Source organism: Garra rufa, chromosome 16, assembly GCF_049309525.1.
Source record: "Garra rufa chromosome 16, GarRuf1.0, whole genome shotgun sequence".
In the NCBI taxonomy this organism is placed as follows: Eukaryota; Metazoa; Chordata; class Actinopteri; order Cypriniformes; family Cyprinidae; genus Garra; species Garra rufa.
This window is the reverse complement of record NC_133376.1, coordinates 42,703,890-42,730,528: the sequence shown is the minus strand read 5'-3', so window position 1 is coordinate 42,730,528 and position 26,639 is coordinate 42,703,890. Positions and strand designations below refer to the sequence as shown.

Sequence of the window (26,639 nt, the reverse complement as noted above, 5' to 3'; positions counted from 1 at the left end):
TTTAAGGGAAGGGGCTTAAAAGATGTGAACAGACATTTGAGTGCATATACACATATAATGTGCACATATGGACTAGGAATGTGCATTAAGAAAGTGTTTCTGTAAAGCATAGCATTAAAAGCACCAAGGTCATTTGTTTAATTCCCACGAAATGCATGAACTGATATAATGTATACTTTGAATCCAGTTGCTTTGGATAAAATCATGCGCTAAATCCAAAAAATGTAAATGAAATCAATCTAATTTAAAGTTCATATTGAATTAAACCACCAAAAAAGTGTTTTTGAACATAAATCTGCAGATTGTTTGAAAAAAAACTGCAATCTCATCAATGGTATAAATAAAAACACTATCAAACTTAAATATAGTACATTCATTTCAATGAAAAAAAAAGCAAAAAAAACATTTTTGTCATATTTGACCACCATGCAAACAACACCAGAGTGTTAAAAAGTATAGCAATTACTTCAATGGTGAAAAATGGTTGTTATATGAACAAGGTAATGGGTTTGAGTCCCAGGGAATGCATGAACTGAAAAAAGCATGTGGCAAATGCAAAAAAAATGCTAATTAAATCAAAAACATAAATTAAATAAAAGTGCACATACAAATTAGAAATGTTCATTAAAATATGTAAAGCATAGCATTAAAAGCACCAAGGTCATTTGTTTAATTCCCACGAAATGCATGAACTGATATAATGTATACTTTGAATCCAGTTGCTTTGGATAAATCATGCGCTAAATCCAAAAAATGTAACTGAAATCAATCTAATTTAAAGTTCATATTGAATTAAACCACCAAAAAAGTGTTTTTGAACATAAATCTGCAGACTGTTTGAAAAAAAAAAAAAAACCTGCAATCTCATCAACGGTATAAAGAAAAACACTATCAAACTTAAATATAATACAATTATTTCAATGAAAAAAAAAGAATTCGTAATTTTTGACCACCATGCAAACAACACCAGAGTGTTAAAAAGTATAGCAATTGCTTCAATGGTGAAAAATGGTTGTTATATGAACAAGGTAATGGGTTTGAGTCCCAGGGAATGCATGAACTGAAAAAAAGCATGTGGCAAATGCAAAAAAAAATGCTAATTAAATCAAAAACAAATTAAATAAAAGTGCACATACAAATTAGAAATGTTCATTAAAATATGTAAAGCATAGCATTAAAAGCACCAAGGTCATTTGTTTAATTCCCACGAAATGCATGAACTGATATAATGTATACTTTGAATCCAGTTGCTTTGGATAAAAGCATGTGCTAAATCCAAATAATGTAAATGATTCAGAGTTCCTATTGAATTAAACATAAACCTGCAGAATGTTTGAAAAAAAAAAAAAGAAATCGGAATCACATCAGGAAAGAATGTGACATAAAGATGAGAGCATTTACTTTTATATTACTCTAATATAGATTTCTTGTGTGATCCTGCTAAGCCACTATTGACTATTGTGAGAGAAGGACACGGTATTGAATTCCGCTACCAATTCAGCAATTTTCCTTGCAGTGATGCCTCTCCTGAGTTTCTTATTGCCGCTGGTATATTCACCTTCCTCTACGCAGAAAGAAAGCACAGGAATGTGTGAATATACAAAATAAAATAACACCTCCCTTAAATAGAAGCTGTCCTATTCTGCCCTTGGACATCTTCAAGCTGCTGTAAAAAAAAAAATAACACCAGCCATATAGTAGGCAACCTTTTCTGCAAATGAGAATTAATGATCACGTCTCCATTTTATTGTGTGGCTCATCCACTGTACACGAGAAGGTAAACAGAAGACCTCTTCTTCTCTCAGTCACTATGTGTAGTAATTTAGATTTGCTCAAGTCTATTATGTCCTAAATTAGTTGATTGCGTTTAGACAGAAGGGGCCCTAACCGCACTTTAACGTTTCTTAATAGGCCTAGTACAGAGCCTTGCTGAACACCTCATGGTGTGTGCTTACCAATTTATGCTCTGTGCTTAAATGCTGAGAATGTGAGATGCCACAACAGAATAAGCTGATCGCTGCTAAAACTATACTTGAAATGTTGGTTTAATTCAGACAGGAAATTGTTTACATTTAAACCAGACACTAGTCTCAGCCTAAGGCCCTGTTTACACTAGTGCGTTTTCGTTTTTCAACGTTTTAAAATGAAAATGATCCTTGTCTACACTGGCAATTTCACTGCTTCTCAGAAAAAAATATTTTTTTCAAAAGTCTCTGTTTTGGTCTGTTTACACTGATATGCAACCCCAGAGTTTTCAAACTCTTCAGTGTTTTCGATAGTCTCTGTTTTTGATGGTTGAAAACACCGGAGTAGTGTAAACAACAGCCTTAACCATAGCAAAAGTTATGCGTTTTACAACAAAAACACATTAGTGCGAAAAAGCGAAAGAAATATCGCATGTCCTGAAATTAAACAACAGATTCCTATGGATGCGTTCACATAGACAGCAAATTTTTTTTTTTTAATAATCAGTCTGACCAATCTTTTCAGTTTCGCAAAGCAAAAACATGGCCTTCCAATAAGATATGAACATTACATCACATGCACAACTCATGGTATTTTTTATAACATTTAAGGAGGTTTATGATAACAAGCAGTGAGGCGTTATTAAACATACAAAGATAGTTTGTGTTTCTGGTGTAAAAATATAACTATTTATCATAAGTTAATGCTGTATATTAAGCATCGGATGATGTTAAATCCATATACAAGATATATATCTGAAAAAAAATGCATTGTTGGTTGACAGTATCTAGCGTGCAGGCGTGAATTAGCAAAAGGTGAACGATCGGTTTGAGCTCTGTGTGAAAACACTATTCACCAGCGTTTTCGCATCACGCTCGGTGTGGAAAAGCCTTAAGACCCCGTTTACACTTGTGCGTTTTTGCTTAAAGTGAGTCACATGACCATTCAGGCTGCTTACGTCATCAAGGATGTCTTATTTAAGATAAATTCCTTTTTCAACAGTGATATTTAAGTTACTCTTCTAAAATAAGCCTCCGAAATGAGACGCAACAAATAAGTAAGATGTTATTGTTTACATGGTCGTCAAGAATACACGGAGCGAATGTGGGCAGCCCTAACACTAAAACGCAACACCGGAGTTTGTAAAGTAAAACAGGGTCTGCAGCATTTCTAAAGTGTCTGTTTTGGTCTGTTTACACTGAAATGCAAGCCCAGAGTTTTCCAAACTGAAACAGGGTCTGCAGCGTTTTCAAAAGTCTCTGTTTTGGTCCAGTTACACTAAAATGCAAAACCGTAGTCTATAAACTAAAACAGGGTCTGCAGCATTTTCAAAAGTCTCTGTTTTGGTCCGTTTAAACTGATATGCAAGCCCAGAGTTTTCCAACTAAAATGGGGTCTGCAGCGTTTTTAAAAGTCTCTGTTTTGGTCTGTTTACACTGAAATGCAAGCCCAGAGTTTTCCAACTAAAATGGGGTCTGCAGCGTTTTTAAAAGTCTCTGTTTTGGTCCAGTTACACTAAAATGCAAAACCGTAGTCTATAAACTAAAACAGGGTCTGCAGCATTTTCAAAAGTCTCTGTTTTGGTCCGTTTAAACTGTTATGCAAGTCCAGAGTTTTCCAACTAAAATGGGGTCTTTAGCGCTTTCGAAAGTCTCTGTTTTGGTCTGTTTACACTGAAATGCAATACGTAGTCTGTAAACTAAAACAGGGTCTGCAGCTCTTTCAAAAGTCTCTGTTTTGGTCCGTTTAAACTGATATGCAAGCCCAGAGTTTTCCAACTAAAATGGGGTCTGCAGCGTTTATAATAGTCTCTGTTTTGGTCCGTTTAAACTGATATGCAAGCCCAGATTTTTCCAACTAAAATGGGGTCTTTAGTGCTTTCGAAAGTCTCTGTTTTGGTCTGTTTACACTGAAATGCAATACGTAGTCTGTAAACTAAAACAGGGTCTGCAGCTCTTTCAAAAGTCTCTGTTTTGGTCCGTTTAAACTGATATGCAAGCCCAGAGTTTTCCAACTAAAATGGGGTCTGCAGCGTTTATAATAGTCTCTGTTTTGGTCCGTTTAAACTGATATGCAAGCCCAGATTTTTCCAACTAAAATGGGGTCTTTAGTGCTTTCGAAAGTCTCTGTTTTGGTCTGTTTACACTAAAATGCAATACGTAGTCTGCAAACTAAAACAGGGTCTGTAGCTCTTTCAAAAGTCTCTGTTTTGGTCCGTTTACATTAAAATACAAGCCCAGAGTTTTCCAACTAAAATGGGGTCTGCAGCGTTTTTAAAAGTCTCTGTTTTGGTCCAGTTACACTAAAATGCAAAACCGTAGTCTATAAACTAAAACAGGGTCTGCAGCATTTTCAAAAGTCTCTGTTTTGGTCCGTTTAAACTGATATGCAAGCCCAGAGTTTTCCAACTAAAATGGGGTCTGCAGCGTTTTTAAAAGTCTCTGTTTTGGTCTGTTTACACTGAAATGCAAGCCCAGAGTTTTCCAACTAAAATGGGGTCTGCAGCGTTTTTAAAAGTCTCTGTTTTGGTCCAGTTACACTAAAATGCAAAACCGTAGTCTATAAACTAAAACAGGGTCTGCAGCATTTTCAAAAGTCTCTGTTTTGGTCCGTTTAAACTGATATGCAAGCCCAGAGTTTTCCAACTAAAATGGGGTCTGCAGCGTTTTTAAAAGTCTCTGTTTTGGTCCAGTTACACTAAAATGCAAAACCGTAGTCTATAAACTAAAACAGGGTCTGCAGCATTTTCAAAAGTCTCTGTTTTGGTCCGTTTAAACTGTTATGCAAGTCCAGAGTTTTCCAACTAAAATGGGGTCTTTAGCGCTTTCGAAAGTCTCTGTTTTGGTCTGTTTACACTGAAATGCAATACGTAGTCTGTAAACTAAAACAGGGTCTGCAGCTCTTTCAAAAGTCTCTGTTTTGGTCCGTTTAAACTGATATGCAAGCCCAGAGTTTTCCAACTAAAATGGGGTCTGCAGCGTTTATAATAGTCTCTGTTTTGGTCCGTTTAAACTGATATGCAAGCCCAGATTTTTCCAACTAAAATGGGGTCTTTAGTGCTTTCGAAAGTCTCTGTTTTGGTCTGTTTACACTAAAATGCAATACGTAGTCTGCAAACTAAAACAGGGTCTGTAGCTCTTTCAAAAGTCTCTGTTTTGGTCCGTTTACATTAAAATACAAGCCCAGAGTTTTCCAACTAAAATGGGGTCTGCAGCGTTTTTAAAAGTCTCTGTTTTGGTCCAGTTACACTAAAATGCAAAACCGTAGTCTATAAACTAAAACAGGGTCTGCAGCATTTTCAAAAGTCTCTGTTTTGGTCCGTTTAAACTGATATGCAAGCCCAGAGTTTTCCAACTAAAATGGGGTCTGCAGCGTTTTTAAAAGTCTCTGTTTTGGTCTGTTTACACTGAAATGCAAGCCCAGAGTTTTCCAACTAAAATGGGGTCTGCAGCGTTTTTAAAAGTCTCTGTTTTGGTCCAGTTACACTAAAATGCAAAACCGTAGTCTATAAACTAAAACAGGGTCTGCAGCATTTTCAAAAGTCTCTGTTTTGGTCCGTTTAAACTGATATGCAAGCCCAGAGTTTTCCAACTAAAATGGGGTCTGCAGCGTTTTTAAAAGTCTCTGTTTTGGTCTGTTTACACTGAAATGCAAGCCCAGAGTTTTCCAACTAAAATGGGGTCTGCAGCGTTTTTAAAAGTCTCTGTTTTGGTCTGTTTACACTGAAATGCAAGCCCAGAGTTTTCCAACTAAAATGGGGTTTGCAGCGTTTTTAAAAGTCTCTGTTTTGGTCCAGTTACACTAAAATGCAAAACCGTAGTCTGTAAACTAAAACAGGGTCTGCAGCTCTTTCAAAAGTCTCTGTTTTGGTCCGTTTAAACTGATATGCAAGTCCAGAGTTTTCCAACTAAAATGGGGTCTTTAGCGCTTTCGAAAGTCTCTGTTTTGGTCTGTTTACACTGAAATGCAATACGTAGTCTGTAAACTAAAACAGGGTCTGCAGCTCTTTCAAAAGTCTCTGTTTTGGTCCGTTTAAACTGATATGCAAGCCCAGAGTTTTCCAACTAAAATGGGGTCTGCAGCGTTTATAATAGTCTCTGTTTTGGTCCGTTTAAACTGATATGCAAGCCCAGATTTTTCCAACTAAAATGGGGTCTTTAGTGCTTTCGAAAGTCTCTGTTTTGGTCTGTTTACACTAAAATGCAATACGTAGTCTGCAAACTAAAACAGGGTCTGTAGCTCTTTCAAAAGTCTCTGTTTTGGTCCGTTTACATTAAAATACAAGCCCAGAGTTTTCCAACTAAAATGGGGTCTGCAGCGTTTTTAATAGTCTCTGTTTTGGTCTGTTTACACTGAAATGCAAGCCCAGAGTTTTCCAACTAAAATGGGGTCTTTAGCGTTTTCGAAAGTCTCTGTTTTGGTCTGTTAACACTAAAATGCAATACGTAGTCTGTAAACTAAAACAGGGTCTGCAGCTCTTTCAAAAGTCCCTGTTTTGGTCCGTTTAAACTGATATGCAAGTCCAGAGTTTTCCAACTAAAATGGGGTCTTTAGCGCTTTCGAAAGTCTCTGTTTTGGTCTGTTTACACTGAAATGCAATACGTAGTCTGTAAACTAAAACAGGGTCTGCAGCTCTTTCAAAAGTCTCTGTTTTGGTCCGTTTAAACTGATATGCAAGCCCAGAGTTTTCCAACTAAAATGGGGTCTGCAGCGTTTATAATAGTCTCTGTTTTGGTCCGTTTAAACTGATATGCAAGCCCAGATTTTTCCAACTAAAATGGGGTCTTTAGTGCTTTCGAAAGTCTCTGTTTTGGTCTGTTTACACTAAAATGCAATACGTAGTCTGCAAACTAAAACAGGGTCTGTAGCTCTTTCAAAAGTCTCTGTTTTGGTCCGTTTACATTAAAATACAAGCCCAGAGTTTTCCATCTAAAATGGGGTCTGCAGCGTTTTTAATAGTCTCTGTTTTGGTCTGTTTACACTGAAATGCAAGCCCAGAGTTTTCCAACTAAAATGGGGTCTGCAGCGTTTTTAAAAGTCTCTGTTTTGGTCTGTTTACACTGAAATGCAAGCCCAGAGTTTTCCAACTAAAATGGGGTTTGCAGCGTTTTTAAAAGTCTCTGTTTTGGTCCAGTTACACTAAAATGCAAAACCGTAGTCTGTAAACTAAAACAGGGTCTGCAGCTCTTTCAAAAGTCTCTGTTTTGGTCCGTTTAAACTGATATGCAAGCCCAGAGTTTTCCAACTAAAATGGGGTCTGCAGCGTTTATAATAGTCTCTGTTTTGGTCCGTTTAAACTGATATGCAAGCCCAGATTTTTCCAACTAAAATGGGGTCTTTAGTGCTTTCGAAAGTCTCTGTTTTGGTCTGTTTACACTAAAATGCAATACGTAGTCTGCAAACTAAAACAGGGTCTGTAGCTCTTTCAAAAGTCTCTGTTTTGGTCCGTTTACATTAAAATACAAGCCCAGAGTTTTCCATCTAAAATGGGGTCTGCAGCGTTTTTAATAGTCTCTGTTTTGGTCTGTTTACACTGAAATGCAAGCCCAGAGTTTTCCAACTAAAATGGGGTCTTTAGCGTTTTCGAAAGTCTCTGTTTTGGTCTGTTAACACTAAAATGCAATACGTAGTCTGTAAACTAAAACAGGGTCTGCAGCTCTTTCAAAAGTCCCTGTTTTGGTCCGTTTAAACTGATATGCAAGTCCAGAGTTTTCCAACTAAAATGGGGTCTTTAGCGCTTTCGAAAGTCTCTGTTTTGGTCTGTTTACACTGAAATGCAATACGTAGTCTGTAAACTAAAACAGGGTCTGCAGCTCTTTCAAAAGTCTCTGTTTTGGTCCGTTTAAACTGATATGCAAGCCCAGAGTTTTCCAACTAAAATGGGGTCTGCAGCGTTTATAATAGTCTCTGTTTTGGTCCGTTTAAACCAGGGCTCTGAACCGGTTCAAGGAACGAAAACGAAAACCGAAAACAAATGACATTGTAGAGGAACAAAAACAAAAACGAAAACAAAATCAAATTTAATCGTTCTGAACAGAAACGGAAACAAAAATTCCAAATTAACCGGTTAATAACGGTATTTTTATCGTTCTCTTTATTATATCAATTTGGCAGACCAAAACATGAATTCAAATTGTGTGCGCAAATGCGACGGTGACGCATACAACGTGAAATGCCCGCGAAGCAGACGTCATAAGCAGAGCCCTTTCTGATGCGACGAGCTAAAGGTTACCAAGCACCTGGCTGTTTCATGTGCAAAGGTATGTTTAGGTTTAAGTTATTGTAGCCTAATTAAAACTTGTAGTTAAAATTACACAAAATAATTTCTGATTGTCTATTGTTTTTAGATGGGTCGCCATAAAGAAAATCCCTTTCGTCATTTTTTTTCATATGACAAATCGTCTGATAAATCGATCTGTAATATTGAAGGATGCGGGGCAGAAATAGCTGGGAATCATGGCGGTAACCTGCAGAGACACATTCAACGTAAACATCCAACGAAATATGTTGATTCGACCAGCAATAAAAGGTCAGCAGCTGATGGACAAACGACTCTAGACGCGGTCGTAGTGAAAAAGCCAAAGACAGGCCTACATGTTCAAAAAATGTCTCCAGAATGTCTAAAAGATGCGTGCATAGAGCTTGTGACGGTCAACGGGAGACCATTTACATTAATGGAAGACACTGGCTTTAGAAAAATTATCGAGCCACTACAAAATGCTATGGGAAATAATTTCGTCATCAACTCCTCAAATATCCGTGACATGGTGTCAAGTGTTGCTCAGGAGGGCAGAGAAGAACTGAAAAACGACTTAAAAGGCAGGCTACTAATGCTTAAAATTGATTCTGCCACATGCAGAGACCGATCAGTTCTGGGCGTAAATGTACAATACACTGACGGAGAAAAAATTGTTCTGCGCACTTTGGCCGTAAGAGAGCTCAATGACAGACACACGGCCGAATACATTTCATCCGTCGTGCAAGATGTCTTACACGAATATGATGTTGAATTACGGCAAGTTTATTCAATAACTTCGGATAATGGCGCTAATATGATAAAGGCAGTGTCTTTACTATCTGACATACAAGAGGACACCATGTGTAATGAGGTAAATGAGGCTGATACCATGGATAAAGAAGAGGATGGGGATGAGACTAATATCCAAGACGAAAGTCAGGAATTGGTACCGGATTTGACCATCGAACTTGATTCTGTGATGCAAGAACATGTGTTGCGCAGTGTGCGGTGTTCAGCTCATACTTTGCAGTTGGCAGTTGATGATGCATTAAAAGAGCAACGGTCAACAAATTTGCTTTCTAAAGCGAGACGTGTTGCGAAAAAGTTACGCACACAGAACGTAGTTGTTCTTCTAAAAAGGATGGGGCTAAAGAGAGCCATTGTGGACTGCCCAACGCGCTGGCATTCAACTCACGATATGCTAGAGCGGCTTTTGGAGCTCAAGAATTTTTGCCAGGACATGTCACCAAATATTAAAGAAGTAAATTTAAGTGGAAACGAATGGGAAGCAATAGCCAACTTGGTAAGCGCTTTAAAACCAGCGAAAGTTGCTACGAAAAGCCTTCAGTCTGAACAGCTCACCGCCGGCGACTTCTACGGTGTTTGGCTTAATTGCGTCTTGTGCACCGAAAGAATTGACAATCTTTTTGCAAAACGACTAGTTCAATGTCTTAAGTCACGACAAACAGCGCTTTTTGACAACGATGCCTTTGTGGCTGCTTTATTTCTCGATCCGAGATACAGGTTTTTCCTCAGCGATCTTCAATCCGAAAGGGCAAAAATTCACTTAAGTCGTGCCTGGGATGCCATTCAAAATTTGTCAGCAAACAACAACACTGTACAACGTAGTCCATCGCAGGCATCCGACGATGACGACGAGATCGAACAGCTGCTGATGGCAAAAGAAAAAGAAATCACAACTGTAAAACATACTCGAGTGTCAATCTCATCTGCTTTGGATATGTATTCGAGAGAACCCCGTCTTAAGAGAAGTGAGTGTCTTTTTAAGTACTGGGCAAGCGTTGCTACCACTAAGCCAGATTTGCACAAACTTGCTATGAATGTAATTGCGCTACCTGTAACGCAAGTAAGTGTTGAGCGTGCATTTTCATGCCTCAAGTACATTCTTTCCGCTCTGAGGTCGTCAATGAATGCACAGGTCCTAGAGGACATTCTCTTTGTACGATTAAACAAAAAGTATGGACTTTAAGTAAGCCATAGAATGACTGCATTTTTTTATTTTATTTTTATTTATAAAATATTAATTTTGCTGGAGCCTATCCAGTCCTAGAGGACATTCTCTTTGTACGTTTTAACCCAAAGTAGCCTATATGGACTTTAAGTAGGCTATAGATTTACTTTTTTTTTTTTATATAAAATATTTTGCTGAAGCCCATCCAGTTTTTCCAGTACCCTTTTTGGTTTGGTATATTATAATTTAAGTTGTTGATCTGTTGTGTTAAATGTTTAAAAAAAATCTGTTGTTGTTTTATAATGTTACAATGCATTACGTTTGCTTTTACTTTTATGCATTAAATGTAAAATCATATCTATCTGGAGTTCTGTTTTGTTTGAGTGAAAATAGCCTATAATAGGCTATTATGCATATTAGGCAAGGAATAAGTCAACAGGTTTTTATCGAAGATTAAGCCGTGTGGTCAGGATGTTAAGCGGATGGTCTTGAAGGGGCTTATTTCGCTGTAGTAGGCTATTTTCAAACAAGAAAATTGTTTTAAAAAAATTATTAGCGCATTTGTAACGAGTTTCCAGGTGAACTCGTTTACTTTCGGTTTTAAAGACAAGAAGTTCAAATGACACGAACACGGAATTTGGTTTAATCATTTTTAAACATAATGCCAAACATGTTATTAAAAGGCACTATCTATCTATCTATCTATCTATCTATCTATCTATCTATCTATCTATCTATCTATCTATCTATCTATCTATCTATCTATCACGCCGTGTAATAAAATAACGTTATTAACCGGTATTTTTTCTAGAAAACCGTTTTCGGAACGTATTGTTTAATGAGGAACGCAAGAACAGAAACGTTATAATATCGATTCTGCTCGGAGTGAACCGAATGGATTTTTTTTTCGTTTTTAAGCCCTGGTTTAAACTGATATGCAAGCCCAGATTTTTCCAACTAAAATGGGGTCTTTAGTGCTTTCGAAAGTCTCTGTTTTGGTCTGTTTACACTAAAATGCAATACGTAGTCTGCAAACTAAAACAGGGTCTGTAGCTCTTTCAAAAGTCTCTGTTTTGGTCCGTTTACATTAAAATACAAGCCCAGAGTTTTCCATCTAAAATGGGGTCTGCAGCGTTTTTAAAAGTCTCTGTTTTGGTCTGTTTACACTGAAATGCAAGCCCAGAGTTTTCCAACTAAAATGGGGTCTGCAGCGTTTTTAAAAGTCTCTGTTTTGGTCTGTTTACACTGAAATGCAAGCCCAGAGTTTTCCAACTAAAATGGGGTTTGCAGCGTTTTTAAAAGTCTCTGTTTTGGTCCAGTTACACTAAAATGCAAAACCGTAGTCTGTAAACTAAAACAGGGTCTGCAGCTCTTTCAAAAGTCTCTGTTTTGGTCTGTTTACACTGAAATGCAATACGTAGTCTGTAAACTAAAACAGGGTCTGCAGCTCTTTCAAAAGTCTCTGTTTTGGTCCGTTTAAACTGATATGCAAGCCCAGAGTTTTCCAACTAAAATGGGGTCTGCAGCGTTTATAATAGTCTCTGTTTTGGTCCGTTTAAACTGATATGCAAGCCCAGATTTTTCCAACTAAAATGGGGTCTTTAGTGCTTTCGAAAGTCTCTGTTTTGGTCTGTTTACACTAAAATGCAATACGTAGTCTGCAAACTAAAACAGGGTCTGTAGCTCTTTCAAAAGTCTCTGTTTTGGTCCGTTTACATTAAAATACAAGCCCAGAGTTTTCCATCTAAAATGGGGTCTGCAGCGTTTTTAAAAGTCTCTGTTTTGGTCTGTTTACACTGAAATGCAAGCCCAGAGTTTTCCAACTAAAATGGGGTCTGCAGCGTTTTTAAAAGTCTCTGTTTTGGTCTGTTTACACTGAAATGCAAGCCCAGAGTTTTCCAACTAAAATGGGGTTTGCAGCGTTTTTAAAAGTCTCTGTTTTGGTCCAGTTACACTAAAATGCAAAACCGTAGTCTGTAAACTAAAACAGGGTCTGCAGCTCTTTCAAAAGTCTCTGTTTTGGTCTGTTTACACTGAAATGCAATACGTAGTCTGTAAACTAAAACAGGGTCTGCAGCTCTTTCAAAAGTCTCTGTTTTGGTCCGTTTAAACTGATATGCAAGCCCAGAGTTTTCCAACTAAAATGGGGTCTGCAGCGTTTATAATAGTCTCTGTTTTGGTCCGTTTAAACTGATATGCAAGCCCAGATTTTTCCAACTAAAATGGGGTCTTTAGTGCTTTCGAAAGTCTCTGTTTTGGTCTGTTTACACTAAAATGCAATACGTAGTCTGCAAACTAAAACAGGGTCTGTAGCTCTTTCAAAAGTCTCTGTTTTGGTCCGTTTACATTAAAATACAAGCCCAGAGTTTTCCATCTAAAATGGGGTCTGCAGCGTTTTTAATAGTCTCTGTTTTGGTCTGTTTACACTGAAATGCAAGCCCAGAGTTTTCCAACTAAAATGGGGTCTTTAGCGTTTTCGAAAGTCTCTGTTTTGGTCTGTTAACACTAAAATGCAATACGTAGTCTGTAAACTAAAACAGGGTCTGCAGCTCTTTCAAAAGTCTCTGTTTTGTTCCGTTTAAACTGATATGCAAGCCCAGAGTTTTCCAACTAAAATGGGGTCTTTAGCGCTTTCGAAAGTCTCTGTTTTGGTCCATTTACATTAAAATACAAGCCCAGAGTTTTCCAACTAAAATGGGGTCTGCAGCGTTTTCGAAAGCCTCCATTTTCGATGGTCGAAAACACCAGAATAGTGTAAACGACAGGCATAACCGTAGCAAAAGTTATGCATTTTAAGGCCAATTCACACCACACAGTCAAACGCCAAAAAATAAGCTGGCTCAATTTGGCTGATGTATTTAGAATTTTTGTGAATGTTTCATTTTTACATTGCTCCAACAAACACCAACAAACTGAGTCACAGAGAGTCAAGTAACACAGTTGCTGCATCCCAATTCACCTACTGTACTTACTGTATACTATGCCCTAAAAGTATGTATTCTTTTTGTGAAGAAAAACGACATACCTTTGAGTATGTAGCAGAATACTAGACAAGCTTTGGGACATACTTCATCATAGCTGCCTCTTCTAACAGACGCTCTGTTGCTTAGTTATGTGTATCTTGTCACTGTTTAAACTTCCCTGTCAATCATCTTGTCAAACTGTTAACATCATCCACATTTCATTTCATTTAATGTCCTACCGTATTGGAGAGAAATGAAGAGGCACGTTGATCTTTCATGGTGAGAACTCATGCTCATGTGTTTGCATAATGATGCATTTTAAAGGTAATGACCAAACGTATCATTATATTTAATCTACAGCAACATTGTGAACTTTTATATTGTGGACAACATTGAATAAATATTTTTTCGTCAGGTTAGACATTATTTATTCACTCAAACCCCTTTCTCTACCTGTCCGTCGGTCGCGCATATCTGCCATGTTTGTAGTTTTTAAACACTTTTTTGCGTGTTTGTAGTTCTAATTGAATCCTTGTTCACCACGCAATGTGTTGTGGGCAATTTTGGATGTTAGAGTTTGCACTGATCCGCACTATTTTTGAATACTATTTAGGACGGATAGTATGCGAATTGGAATGCAGCATGTGTCTACACGGCCGCATCCAGTTTAGACAGCGTCTCTGATTATAATCAACAGAACTTCTATTGTATTTTATCGTGTCTATTTGTTGCGTATTTTAAGTCTATTATGTCGTAAATTAGTTAACTGCATTTAGACAGAAGGGGCCCTAACTGCGCTGTAACGCTTCTTAACTGGGCCTAGTACAGAGCCTTGCTGAACACCTCATGGTGTGTGCTTACTTGATCCTGTAACCACGATCAAAATTTTACTTCTATTAATGTCTTTGCGGATCATTCTATGCCTGAAAAGACGGCAAATAAAACAAAAGAGGCCATGGGTGAAGCACACCATGCGCATTGTCATAGCAAAGGTTCCTGACCACGTCAGATTACGTCAAAGGTTGTTGGAAAACCACGACCCAACAAAGGCCGATTAAGCATGTTCAGTCGGATGAAAACAAACTACAACCAATGCCTACAGTGGCCGACAGGGGTAACACACTCATCCAACAAACTCCAACAGACTAGTTTGTTGGTGTTTATCTGTGCAGTTTGAATTGCCTTCATTAAAACAAAACACACTAGGTTTCTGGTTCAAGTCAGATAGGGTAGGGTATGTCGAAAAATTCCCATCTAATTTTCTCCTCCAACTTCAATATCATCCTACATTGATGCAGACGAATGTTTAGAAAAGTGAATGTGCAAAGAAGATCAAACGCCCTTTACAAAAAATAAAGGTAAAACAGTGATGTAGGAGTTCACACAAAGTGAGACAAGACAAGCATATAAAGTTAAAAAATATAAAAAATAAATAAAAATAAAAATAAAAAACCGATCATTTCACTAGATAAGACCTTTCTTCCTTGGCTGGAATCGTTCAGAGCCATTTAAAGTTGCATTTAAACTGCATTTTAAGGGATCAAACTTGCGGGCACCATATAAGTCCACAATATGGAGAGAAATCCTGAAATGTTTTCCTCAAAAACAATTTCTGTATGACTGAAGAAAGAAAGACATGAACATCTTGGATGACAAGGTGGTAATTATCTGTAAGTTTTTGTTTAGAAAGTGAACTCCTTTAACATACATCTTGCAGACTCCTCTGTAAAAACCTTCAGGATATAGACAGGAATAAAAATGTAAAGTTTGGTGTGTGTAAGTGCTACTAAAGTGGAGATTTAAGGCTCAGTGTAGAAGAAAAAACTCATTTCAAATATGTATTGTAACTGAAATCTATTGACACAAATAGATGAAGTGTTATAAAAGAAACACTTAACTTAGTCTTTTGGATGTTTTCTTTCCACTAGTCTGAAAAAAATATTCATGAAAAACCATAATTGCACCCCATTCCGCCCCTTTTCCAGTGGTGCGCTTTAGCTTCTCCATGAAAACCAAATTTCACATGCAAATCAGTAAAATCACATAATGTGACTTTCATAAAACGGGATGTGCTTGATTTATTAGATTTATTTATTGATTTATTATAATCATGTTAAATACTCGTGATTACAATATTGACCAAAATAATCGTGATCATGACTTTTGCCAAAATCGAGCAGCCCTAATTTACAACTTCACAGAAAATGTTTTGAGATTAGTCCATTAAACAAGGACGACACAGACTGCTAAGCTGTAACGTGATTCACTTGTTGTGTTATGACTCAGAAATTATATTTAAGCCTGTGAATTTTCATCCCCTGGCCGGCGCCTGTGTTATTGGTCGAAGTCTTTTAGGAGCAAGATAATCACATCTACCTGCCTGTGCTAAATTGTCAGACCGGGCTCTCACAGACAGCAATAGAAGAGCGCTGTTATATTCTTATCCTGGTAATTGAGGAACATGCTTTGGCAAGCTTAGAGAAGCAGGGCACCCAAGGAACACGGACAACACACCCCCACTCATCGCAAACGCATACACACTAAATCCAGAAAGCCCATCTTCCAACACTCTTTCATGTCAAGCTGCAACAGAGCACAGATTCGCACTAAATTTCAGATGTCACAAAAGAGAACGCTCTATTACTGCCTCCTCCACACATGCGCTCACATATGGCAAGCCGTTTTAGTCTGTCACTTGTCATCATTGCATTTTTACAAGTAACAATGCTATAACAGGGCTCTCTAGTTCAATTCTTTCTCATAACAATTCCAATTACAGAGCTCTCTAATTCAGTTCTTACTGGTAACAATTCCAATTACAAAACTCTCTAATTCAATTCTTTCTCATAACAATTCCAATTACAGAGCTCACTTATTCAATTCTTACTGGTAACAATTCCAATTACAGAGCTCTCTAATTCAGTTCTTACTAGTAACAATTCCAATTACAGAGCTCCCTAATTCAATTCTTTCTCATAACAATTCCAATTACAGAGCTCTCTAATTCAATTCTTTCTCGTAACAATTCCAATTACAGAGCTCTCGAATTCAATTCTTACTGGTAACAATTCCAATTACAAAACTCTCTAATTAAATTCTTACTGGTAACAATTCTAATTACAGAACTCTCTAATTCAACTCTTACTAGTAACAATACCAATTACAGAGCTCTCGAATTCAATTCTTACTGGTAACAATTCCAATTACAGAGCTCTCGAATTCAATTCTTACTGGTAACAATTCCAATTACAGAGCTCTCGAATTCAATTCTTTCTGGTAACAATTCCAATTACAGAGCTCTCTAATTCAGTTCTTACTGGTAACAATTCCAATTACAAAACTCTCTAATTCAATTCTTTCTCATAACAATTCCAATTACAGAGCTCATTTATTCAATTCTTTCTCGTAACAATTCCAATTACAGAGCTCTCTAATTCAGTTCTTACTGGTAACAATTCCAATTACAAAACTCTCTAATTCAATTCTTTCTCATAACAATTCCAATTACAGAGCTCACTTATTCAATTCTTACTGGTAACAATTCCAATTACAGAGCTCTCTAATTCAGTTCTTACTAGTAACAATTCCAATTACAGAGCTCTCTAATTCAATTCTTACTGGTAACAATTACAATTACAGAGCTCCCTAATTCAATTCTTTCTCATAACAATTCCAATTACAGAGCACTCTAATTCAATTCTTTCTCGTAACAATTCCAATTACAGAGCTCTCGAATTCAATTCTTACTGGTAACAATTCCAATTACAAAACTCTCTAATTAAATTCTTACTGGTAACAATTCTAATTACAGAACTCTCTAATTCAACTCTTACTAGTAACAATACCAATTACAGAGCTCTCGAATTCAATTCTTACTGGTAACAATTCCAATTACAGAGCTCTCGAATTCAATTCTTACTGGTAACAATTCCAATTACAGAGCTCTCGAATTCAATTCTTTCTGGTAACAATTCCAATTACAGAGCTCTCGAATTCAATTCTTACTGGTAACAATTTCAATTACAGAGCTCTCGAATTCAATTCTTACTGGTAACAATTCCAATTACAGAGCTCTCGAATTCAATTCTTTCTGGTAACAATTTCAATTACAGAGCTCTCGAATTCAATTCTTTCTGGTAACAATTTCAATTACAGAGCTCTCGAATTCAATTCTTACTGGTAACAATTCCAATTACAGAGCTCTCGAATTCAATTCTTACTGGTAACAATTCCAATTACAGAGCTCTCGAATTCAATTCTTTCTGGTAACAATTCCAGTTACAGAGCTCTCGAATTCAATTCTTTCTGGTAACAATTTCAATTACAGAGCTCTCGAATTCAATTCTTTCTGGTAACAATTCCAATTACAGAGCTCTCGAATTCAATTCTTACTGGTAACAATTCCAATTACAGAGCTCTCGAATTCAATTCTTTCTGGTAACAATTTCAATTACAGAGCTCTCGAATTCAATTCTTTCTGGTAACAATTTCAATTACAGAGCTCTCGAATTCAATTCTTTCTGGTAACAATTCCAATTACAGAGCTCTCGAATTCAATTCTTACTGGTAACAATTCCAATTACAGAGCTCTCGAATTCAATTCTTACTGGTAACAATTCCAATTACAGAGCTCTCGAATTCAATTCTTTCTGGTAACAATTTCAATTACAGAGCTCTCGAATTCAATTCTTTCTGGTAACAATTTCAATTACAGAGCTCTCGAATTCAATTCTTACTGGTAACAATTTCAACTACAGAGCTCTTTAATTCAATTCTTACTGGTAACAATTTCAATTACAGAGCTCTCTAATTCAACTCTTACTAGTAACAATACCAATTAGAGAGCTCTACAAATACATTTTTACTAGTCAAATGCCTCCATTGACTTCCATTCATTTTTAATTACAGAGTTTTACAATTGAATTCTTACTAGTAACAATTACAATTAGAGAGCACTCTAAATCAATTTTTACTAGTTATAAATCCAATTACAGAGCTCTCTAATTCAGTTTTTACTAGTAACAATTCTAATTAGAGAGCTCTCATTTAATTATTACTAGTAAAAATGCAATTACGATGAGTAACAGTATATTTTAGGATAAATAGCTTGCCATATCAATGGAGACATATGACTAGTAAAAATTCATCTGTAGAGCTCTCTAATTGGAATCGTTACTAGTAAGAATTGAATTCGAGAGCTCTGTAATTGGAATTGTTACTAGTAAAAAATTGATTTAAAAAGCTCTCTAATTTGAACTGTAATTAGTAAAAATTTAATTAAAGAGCTCTGTAATTGGAATTGTTACTAGTAAGAATTGAAATAGAGTGCTCTGTAATTACAACTGTTACTAGTAAAAATGCAATGATGACAAGTGACAGTATATTTTAGGCTAAAACTACTTGCCATACTCTCTCTCTATCTCTCTCTCTCATACACACACACACACACACACACACACACGGCCGCAGCCGGCGCTGTCTCACATGCGAAGGTCTCCATTGACAAAGTAGCGCGCTGGCAGTCCCGGCAGCGATGTTCTGTGGGCCAGGTCACGGCACACTCACACATTCCCATCAATGTTTCATCATGTGCATTTAGTGTTCCTGCACACAGATTCCCTTTTGGCTTATGTAAAAAATAACTTATGTAATTGGGCACTTACATAATGAAGCGTTATAAATTATATTTATTGATTTCGGTCGCCTTAATAACAGTGAATTATCTGCCGCAATGCAGCTTTTTAATTTTTAAGCACACTTGTGATAAGGATACTGCTGTCAGGCTGAAAAACTGCGAGCACAATGTGCAGCTTTGGAATTAGCAACAACAATTTCATCCTTTCTAAACATAGACAGCGATGTTGAGTCATTTACACCAGCATAATGCATCAGCAGCCTGGGAAAATAAAAACAGACCCGGAACATGGCCTCAACGCATCGTGTGGGTGGTTTGCAAATGGTTTGCGAGGACAGGGCGACAGCGATGACCTCGAAGGACGTACCTTAATCCGTAGAGCACGGTGCCGTCGGGGTGCAGGCGTATCATTCGGTTCTTGACCGTCACTCCGTGAACGAAGGATTTCTTATCGTTGAGGAAGTAGGTGTCGGGCACCCAGAGTTGGTCAGCCACACGGTTATCCAAGGTTAGATTCAGAGGGATCTCGGTGTAAGACAAGCGCTTGTCTCGCCAAGCCTGCTGGAAATACATGGTCAGGGTGTAGTCCTGAAAGTAAGAGCAAAATTAGAAGACTAGTGAGAAAATAAAACATTTTTCTCACACTCTTAAAAATAACGTGCCATGGAAGAACCAATTTTGGATTCACAAAGAACCATTCAGTCATCTCTTTCTTACCTTTTTTTAATCTAAAGTACCTTCTTTTGCCACAAAGAACCTTTTGTGAAACAGAAAGGTTCTTCAGATGTTAAAGGTTCTTTATGGAACCATTTAGACAAAAAAGGTTCTTCTATGGCATCGTGAAGCACCTTTATTAATTACATTAAATTTCCACCCCAAAAAAGTTTTATTTGTATCTTTTTTCTATTGCATTGCTATCTTTAAATTAATCAATAATATAACATTCCAGACCCACTTATAATTGTGCTAAGGTGAGACACTGAAGGTGAATAGGGATGCAAACATTTTTTGTATTAAGTTTTCTCAAATGTTAGGTTTAAATATGCAAACGAGCCATTATTTAATGAACTATGTGCATACATTATTAGTACAAAAATCTAAACACTGGATGAAGTCAGTTTCAAAATTCTTTAGTAAGATTTTACAGAGGGAATTTTCGGTCTTTCATTTCGTCACAAAAGTTTCACTATTTTTTTGGGGTATAAAATGTATAAAATCAAGCAAATTACATATGAACAAACTCCTCCGTAAAAAACCTTCAGGATGCAGACAGGAATAAAAAATAAGAGCAAAATTAGAAAACTAGTGAGAATTTAAAACAATCATCTTACACTCTGAAAAATAAAGATGCTTTAAAAATTTCCTCACAGCGATGCCATAGAAGATTATTTAAAGAAACCATCTCTTTCTTACCTTTTTTTATAATCTGAAGATTATATAATAATTCTTCAGATGTTAAGGGTTCTGTATGGAACCATTTAGACAAAAAAGTTTCTTCTATGGCCTCGTGAATTTTTAAGAGCACCTTTATTTTTAAGAGTGTATGTTGTGTCGACTACCTTTTTATTTTCATGTTCAATTTGATGATTCCTGGTATCTAAAGAAATATGGACATGTACTTTATGAACATGCAACTGACACTGTAATATTTTTAGATGTTTATCAATATTTAATATTAATAAGACTGACGTTAATATTTAAGAGTACACTGTGATTAATATTTAAGTATTTAATATTAAAATTTAAAACCACACTGTAAAAGTGGTAACCTGTGAATGTCACTTTAAGGAGCTCTTTCCACATGACCTAAACCTTTCTTTTAGTGTAGCTGGAACCGTCTTGAAAAAATGTCTGTATGCAGTTAAAAGATCATGTTCCATGAAGATATTTTGTTAATTATATATCATAAATAAATCAAAACTTAATTTTTGATTAGTAATATGCATTGCTAAGAACTTCATTAAGACAACTTTAGAGGCGATTTTCTCAATATTTAGATTTTTTTGCACCCTCAGATTCCAGATTTTAGTTGTATCTTGACCAAATATTGTCTTATCCTAACAAAGCATACATCAATGGGAAGTTTTCAGTTGATGCATAAATCTCAATTTTGAAAAATTGACACTTGTGACACATACATTGCCTCTTTGATTAGTTACTACTGATTGCTGAGCTGTTTTTTTTTTTATTACCATCCGCCATCTTTCAGATCATTAGTTAACAAATCCTCAGTAAACACCGCAGGTGGTGGCAGGCTCGCAGATGCACCTTTTAATTTAACCCAGCTGAGTGCTCACTAAAAACCGCCTCGCTCACAAATCACTCTGCGCTTCAAGTCATTACAAGTTCATTTCCATTCGGATGTGACCGAAAGTGATGATGTCCGAGTGTGAGATGTTTACTCTGTAATTAGCTCATCCATTTCCAGCCGTTTGACACATTCAGGCCGATACGTTGAGGAGCTGCGCTTCTGATAGGCTGCCATTGTCTAACTGACAGGCTAACCAGCCAATCACAGTGAAGCATCCGCCAATGTCACTGCTGTTAGTTCATGCTCATATTTGCTCAGTTTCTCATTTTAATTCTGTACCCAACTGTTTTCTAAGCATTGCCTCCTGGGATAAAATGCCCCTGATTGTATCTGAGGTTTGTTTTGGGAGTGCAGCGGATGTGTTTATCAGCGTGGCCAGAGGATGAGGGGACAGTGGGCTGGCGGTTTCTAGCCCCATATTTATCTCTCCGTGCTTCTCCAGCGGTGACCTGTGAGGGAACTCTTAAAACGGCCAATCACCTTCTGCCAAAAATAACCAGCACACTTGATAAAGTTACTCTCAGGCATTAAAGAAGCAAACCTCCCTCTGATTCAAAAGCTGATGGAAGAACCAGCTGTGACTCACACTGTCCTGCATGTGCACATATAAACAGCCACTTCAGCATGAGCAAACACACGCTAAACACACCTGAACACTCACATGCACGCCCCAATTCTCAAAGACACATCCTAAACACAAATATTATCCCGCGACTAGTTTTTGCACCACATTTTTAGACTAGAAGAATCCAAGAAATTGGAAAATTCTTGGCTGAAGCTGAATCCAAACATGTTTTTTTTTTGGTCTTTTACCTTCATGCATTTTGCCAATTTCTTCACCATGGGATAAATTAAATAGCCAATATTTGCTTTTTACAGTTTTGTCTTGCTATTTAAAAATATTTATTTAACACTGAACACTTTTAAACATTCTAGTAGACATTATAGCCTACCAACTAAGCACAATTTAACCTATTTAAAGTGAATACATTAGTAAAATAATATTCTTTAACCATTTTTACATCCCCTTCTTGAATCAGGCATGTGTTTTTAATGCACAAATAAATGCAGCCTTGCTGAGCAAAGGAGAATGTTAGAATAAATGTATTAATAGAGCTGTTGGAATGATTGTTATTTTTGTCTTACTTTTTTATTTTATTTTGCAAAACAACAGCAAAATTACAATACTAACATTTATGTTGACTTTTATTTTGGCGGAAACCCGCAAGAAGCCCTGAGCATGTTTACATGCACACCAGTAACTTGATAAAACAAGTTTATTAATAAATCCGGTTATTTCTTTTTAGTGACATCCAAATGTAATAATTTGAGTGTCTGACTTTGAGTATTCCATATGTTTGTCAGTTGTGATGTTAAATAAAGTTTGCAATGTCAGCGTGAAACTTACAGCTCATATTATCCTCTCATGCGGTTATAAATGCAGCATTTTGACTGAACCACATCTACTTTTGCTGCACGGGATGAGAACACTTTTTATCATTTTCTGAGTTATGAAAGAGCCTTTCTTTACTGTAAAAGATGAACTTAAATCTGCACTAACTATGCATTCCTGTCACGTATCACACATGCGCACTTCAATAAGCCGATAGAAAGCAGGTTATTGTTTTTGCATGCCGCCTGAAATCAGGGTAAGAGGCAAAAAACTACCTGTGCCGACCGGTTTATGCTTACGCCGATTATGACCTTACTCCGGTAAAAGAAAAACGGGTTACCGCTTTTACATGACCACGTGCGTTTTCGGTTTATTAAGCACAATCGGCATAAGAACGTGCATGTAAATGCACTCAGTGCTACTTTTTGCTGACAGCAGCAGATTTATGAATGATTCTCATCACACAAATTTTCCTCGCACTTTGGACTTTAAACCCTGGCTAAGAAGCTCATGCAGCGCTGGCAGAATAAATATAATTAGTGCATGTATTAGACAACATAACATTCTGTAGTTTATTTACTAATGGTTTGAGACCATTTCGTGATTTCAGTCATCATACAGTAAACAGCAACAACCAGCCCTTTCTCTTCTCATGGAAGATATGCAATGCGATACTAAACAGTCTTTCGCTGTCGCTGCTTGGAATGATTTTTGCATCTTTCTCAGAGAGTTTTAGATGCTTCCACACTGTCGACATGTTTGCTGCATTAGTGCGCGCATCTATTTAATAACGTCATGTCATTGTTCGCTATAATTTCTTCTGCCTTTTTACTTATACTATGCTATTTTCAGCTAAATAATTTCGGTTGCAGAACATTCAGTGCATCCCTAATCAAAATGATTGATAACCAAAATAGTATACAAGGCTCCTAATGAGCATGCAGATGGTTTGTCATCAACTGTCGACTCTCATAACATCCTCCGATCTTTTGCATTTGTCATTATGCAGGTTTAGGATGGTAGTGGAGTAGGTTAAGGATGGTGCTGAGCATCACCGCTGAAGGTTTTTCTCAGGAGACGCATCTGACGCCTTAGGCGACAGAGTCACTTCAGCACTCTTAAAGGGGCAGTTCATCCAAAAATTTAAAATAGTTGTCAGTTTATTCACTCTCAGACCATCCAATATTCTTTCTTTCTCTTTAGTAGAACAGTAAAGAGGATTTGCAGTTGACATCATGGTTGTTGGTGGTTCATTAAATGGCTACTGTCACTTTGAGAGTCAAAAAAAGCATATCAAGGAACACAAAATTAATAACCATGGATCCTAATGATATACTACGGTTAGGGGTGGGCGATAAGGGCAAAAAGATCATATCAAGATTTTTTTCTGAAATATCACGATTCTTTGTCAGAATGGCAGATGTTTAGGCCAAAGTGGGCAAAGATAAAAAAAACTTTGTCATTATTTTATCCTTGTTATTAAAGGGGTCATCGGATGCCCATTTTCCACAAGTTCATTTGATTCTTTAGGGTCTTAAAAATTCTCAATAGTAGAGTAAAAAACACCCTTTTACCTTGTCAAAATCAGCTCTGCATGGGCCCTTTAAATGCAAATGAGCTCTGCTCGCCCCGCCCCTCTCTGCTGAGGGATTACGAGCTGTAATGTTTACTTTAGCCGCGTTTATCGGCAAAACTTGCCAACAAGCACATTATTAAGAAAGGCCATTTGCAAAGATGCATAAAAAAGCCTTCTACTCACTCCTGCTGTGGGTGAAGCTGCATCACGAATGATTCACACGAACATAGTCGCATATGTAGATCAGGATCTGCGCTTTCATTTTAAAAACGAAAGTAACGTTAATCCTCTGCCTCTTAAGTGGCTCAGATGTCGGGAGTAAATGATGACTGCTACGTTTATTATTACATCCAATAAAAGAACATACCTGAGTCGACACAATGGCAATTGTGTTCGGTCTGTTTCAGCTCGGTGAGGGCGGGTCTAAGGTCAGGCGCTCATGTCAATCAACTGTGTTTGTCACAACAACAAGAAGCTGAGAATGACCTGATTTCAAAAAGGGGATATTACTTTAAAAGATTAAAAAAAATACCACTGGCTGGATTGTTATCATTGTAGGGTGGTTGTGTACACAAACTGCCAACACACATTAATGTTCAAACAACATGTAAAAGTTAGTTTTGCATCTGATGACCCCTTTAAAGAATATGTGACAAACACACATAATATACAAATAAAACAGTGCTTTAATTTTCTTTATAAAACGGCTAGTTCCATTCCTCAATTCTGATTGGTCAGCAGCTGTGTCGTATTCATGATACGGCACTGCTATGACCGCTTCACTCAACGGTTTTGTGTATCATTGAACCCCCTTAGCAACCACCCTTAGCAACGTAAACACAGCTGCAGCAGTTAGGGACTACTTTTTTACAGCGGAAGGCAGTTAATGATTTTACTTTATGAAAACGTACAACTTAATATATATAAATTAATATATATTTTTGATTTTAATATTTCTATTGTGTGGTAACCGTTTTATAAAAGCAATAAGGTACTTGAGGCCGTGCTGTATCATGAATAAATCACGCTTCGCGTCGTGCCTAACAACGCCCTTCAGCCGTGATTTATTCATGATACAGCACGGCCTCAAGTACCTTATTGCTTAAGTACAGTAGGTGTATTTAGCAGTACTGTCCCAGAAGCTGGGTTACACAAAAAAAGCTGTGTTTGGGTTACAATAAAATTACCATGTTTTGTCATTTATTTTTTGAGGACATGTGCACACTATAAAACAACTGATGCAAGCTGGAAATCACTCAAGTTGGTCCACCAATGTGTCCGTACCTCTCCCTATTCTCGCAATTTAAAAATTATAATCAATGTAGTTGCACAACAAATCTCTTTTTTTACATCATGTCTATACTTTGTGTCATAGTCAGCACCGGTGTGACATTGCGCCACGACATGGATTTTCTAATACCGTAATAAATAAATTATGTGCCTCACGGCTGCATTTACATCAATAACAGCTCATTCTAAATAATAAGGCATTACATTTTCTTCAAACGTTCAGTTGAGGTCTGAATACCTGTCCTTATACTATATATCTTGTTGTAAATAAAAAAGTAAAACATATTCGTATCAGCTTTGCAGGTGATAGGTAAAAGGGGAGTGGCCATTAAACGACTGGTGAAACATTGTGAAGAAAGGTCGGGCCTGTAGCCTATACCAGGAGCGGAGTGACAATGTAAAGCCGAAGGATTTACACAGTGGATCACAAATTGAGCGGCGTGAGGCGAACTAATATTGTATATAATTTTTTGCACTTTCAATATGCAGGGTATAGAAATCGCTTTTAACTGAGTGCTTGCGCTGTTTACTTTTACTTTCGATTTTGCGATAATGCACACTCTGTGTAAAGAGAGCAGCACATCTTATAACAGACATTTGTCAGTCAGTACAAGATTGCTGCAAATCCTCCAGTCTATTTTTGTCATCTCTCTTTACTTTCGACCAGTGATCATTCAAATCTAAAGGCCATTGTACACTGAGTCCGATTTTCGTATGCGTTTTTTTTTTAGTTTTCTCATATTCGCCATCCTTATCAAAATGCTTATTATGGATGCGAAAATGCAGAAAATCAAACACGATCCAAATTTTTTTATGACGGACGAAAGTTTCAGAGGCAGTGTGTAAACTCGATTAACTAAACCTGTATTTTTTTTTTAACGTGCAAAAATGTCAGACGAAAATTTCACACTCATGTGTGCAATGACATTAACTCCAGCAGTGTTGGATGCAGGGTTGCCAAGTCCGCGTTTTTCCCCACAGAATTGGTCTACTTTTAAACTTTAAATATTGCAGAAATTAAATTTCAATAAAAAATAATTTTTGTTTTGTTGTACACTAAGTAAGAACTTTAGGTTTTTTGCAAAATAAATAAGTTGAGAATGCATAATACTCTCCCATGTCTCTTTTTGATAAGGATTCCTACCATTTACTGATTATATTATAAAAATATTCACTTTATTCACATACTAAAGGGACAGGACAGGCTACTCCTCCCAAAATGTACCAAAAAAAGTAATACCGTGATATTATACCGTCACCGTTCAAAAGATGAAAAATACCATGATATTAAATTAA

General features: G+C 36.9%; 1 protein-coding gene across 2 annotated transcripts in view; it reads right to left on the bottom strand.

Moving 5' to 3' along the window:
* LOC141289044 (gamma-aminobutyric acid receptor subunit beta-2-like) overlaps positions 1-26,639 on the bottom strand; it is an 85,314-nt gene that overhangs the window by 34,510 nt on the left and 24,165 nt on the right. For both annotated transcript variants that reach the window (XM_073821233.1, XM_073821232.1), the window contains exon 4: positions 19,141-19,361. In XM_073821233.1, coding sequence (XP_073677334.1) covers positions 19,141-19,361 — 221 coding nt within the window. The remainder of the gene's footprint in view (positions 1-19,140; positions 19,362-26,639) is intronic.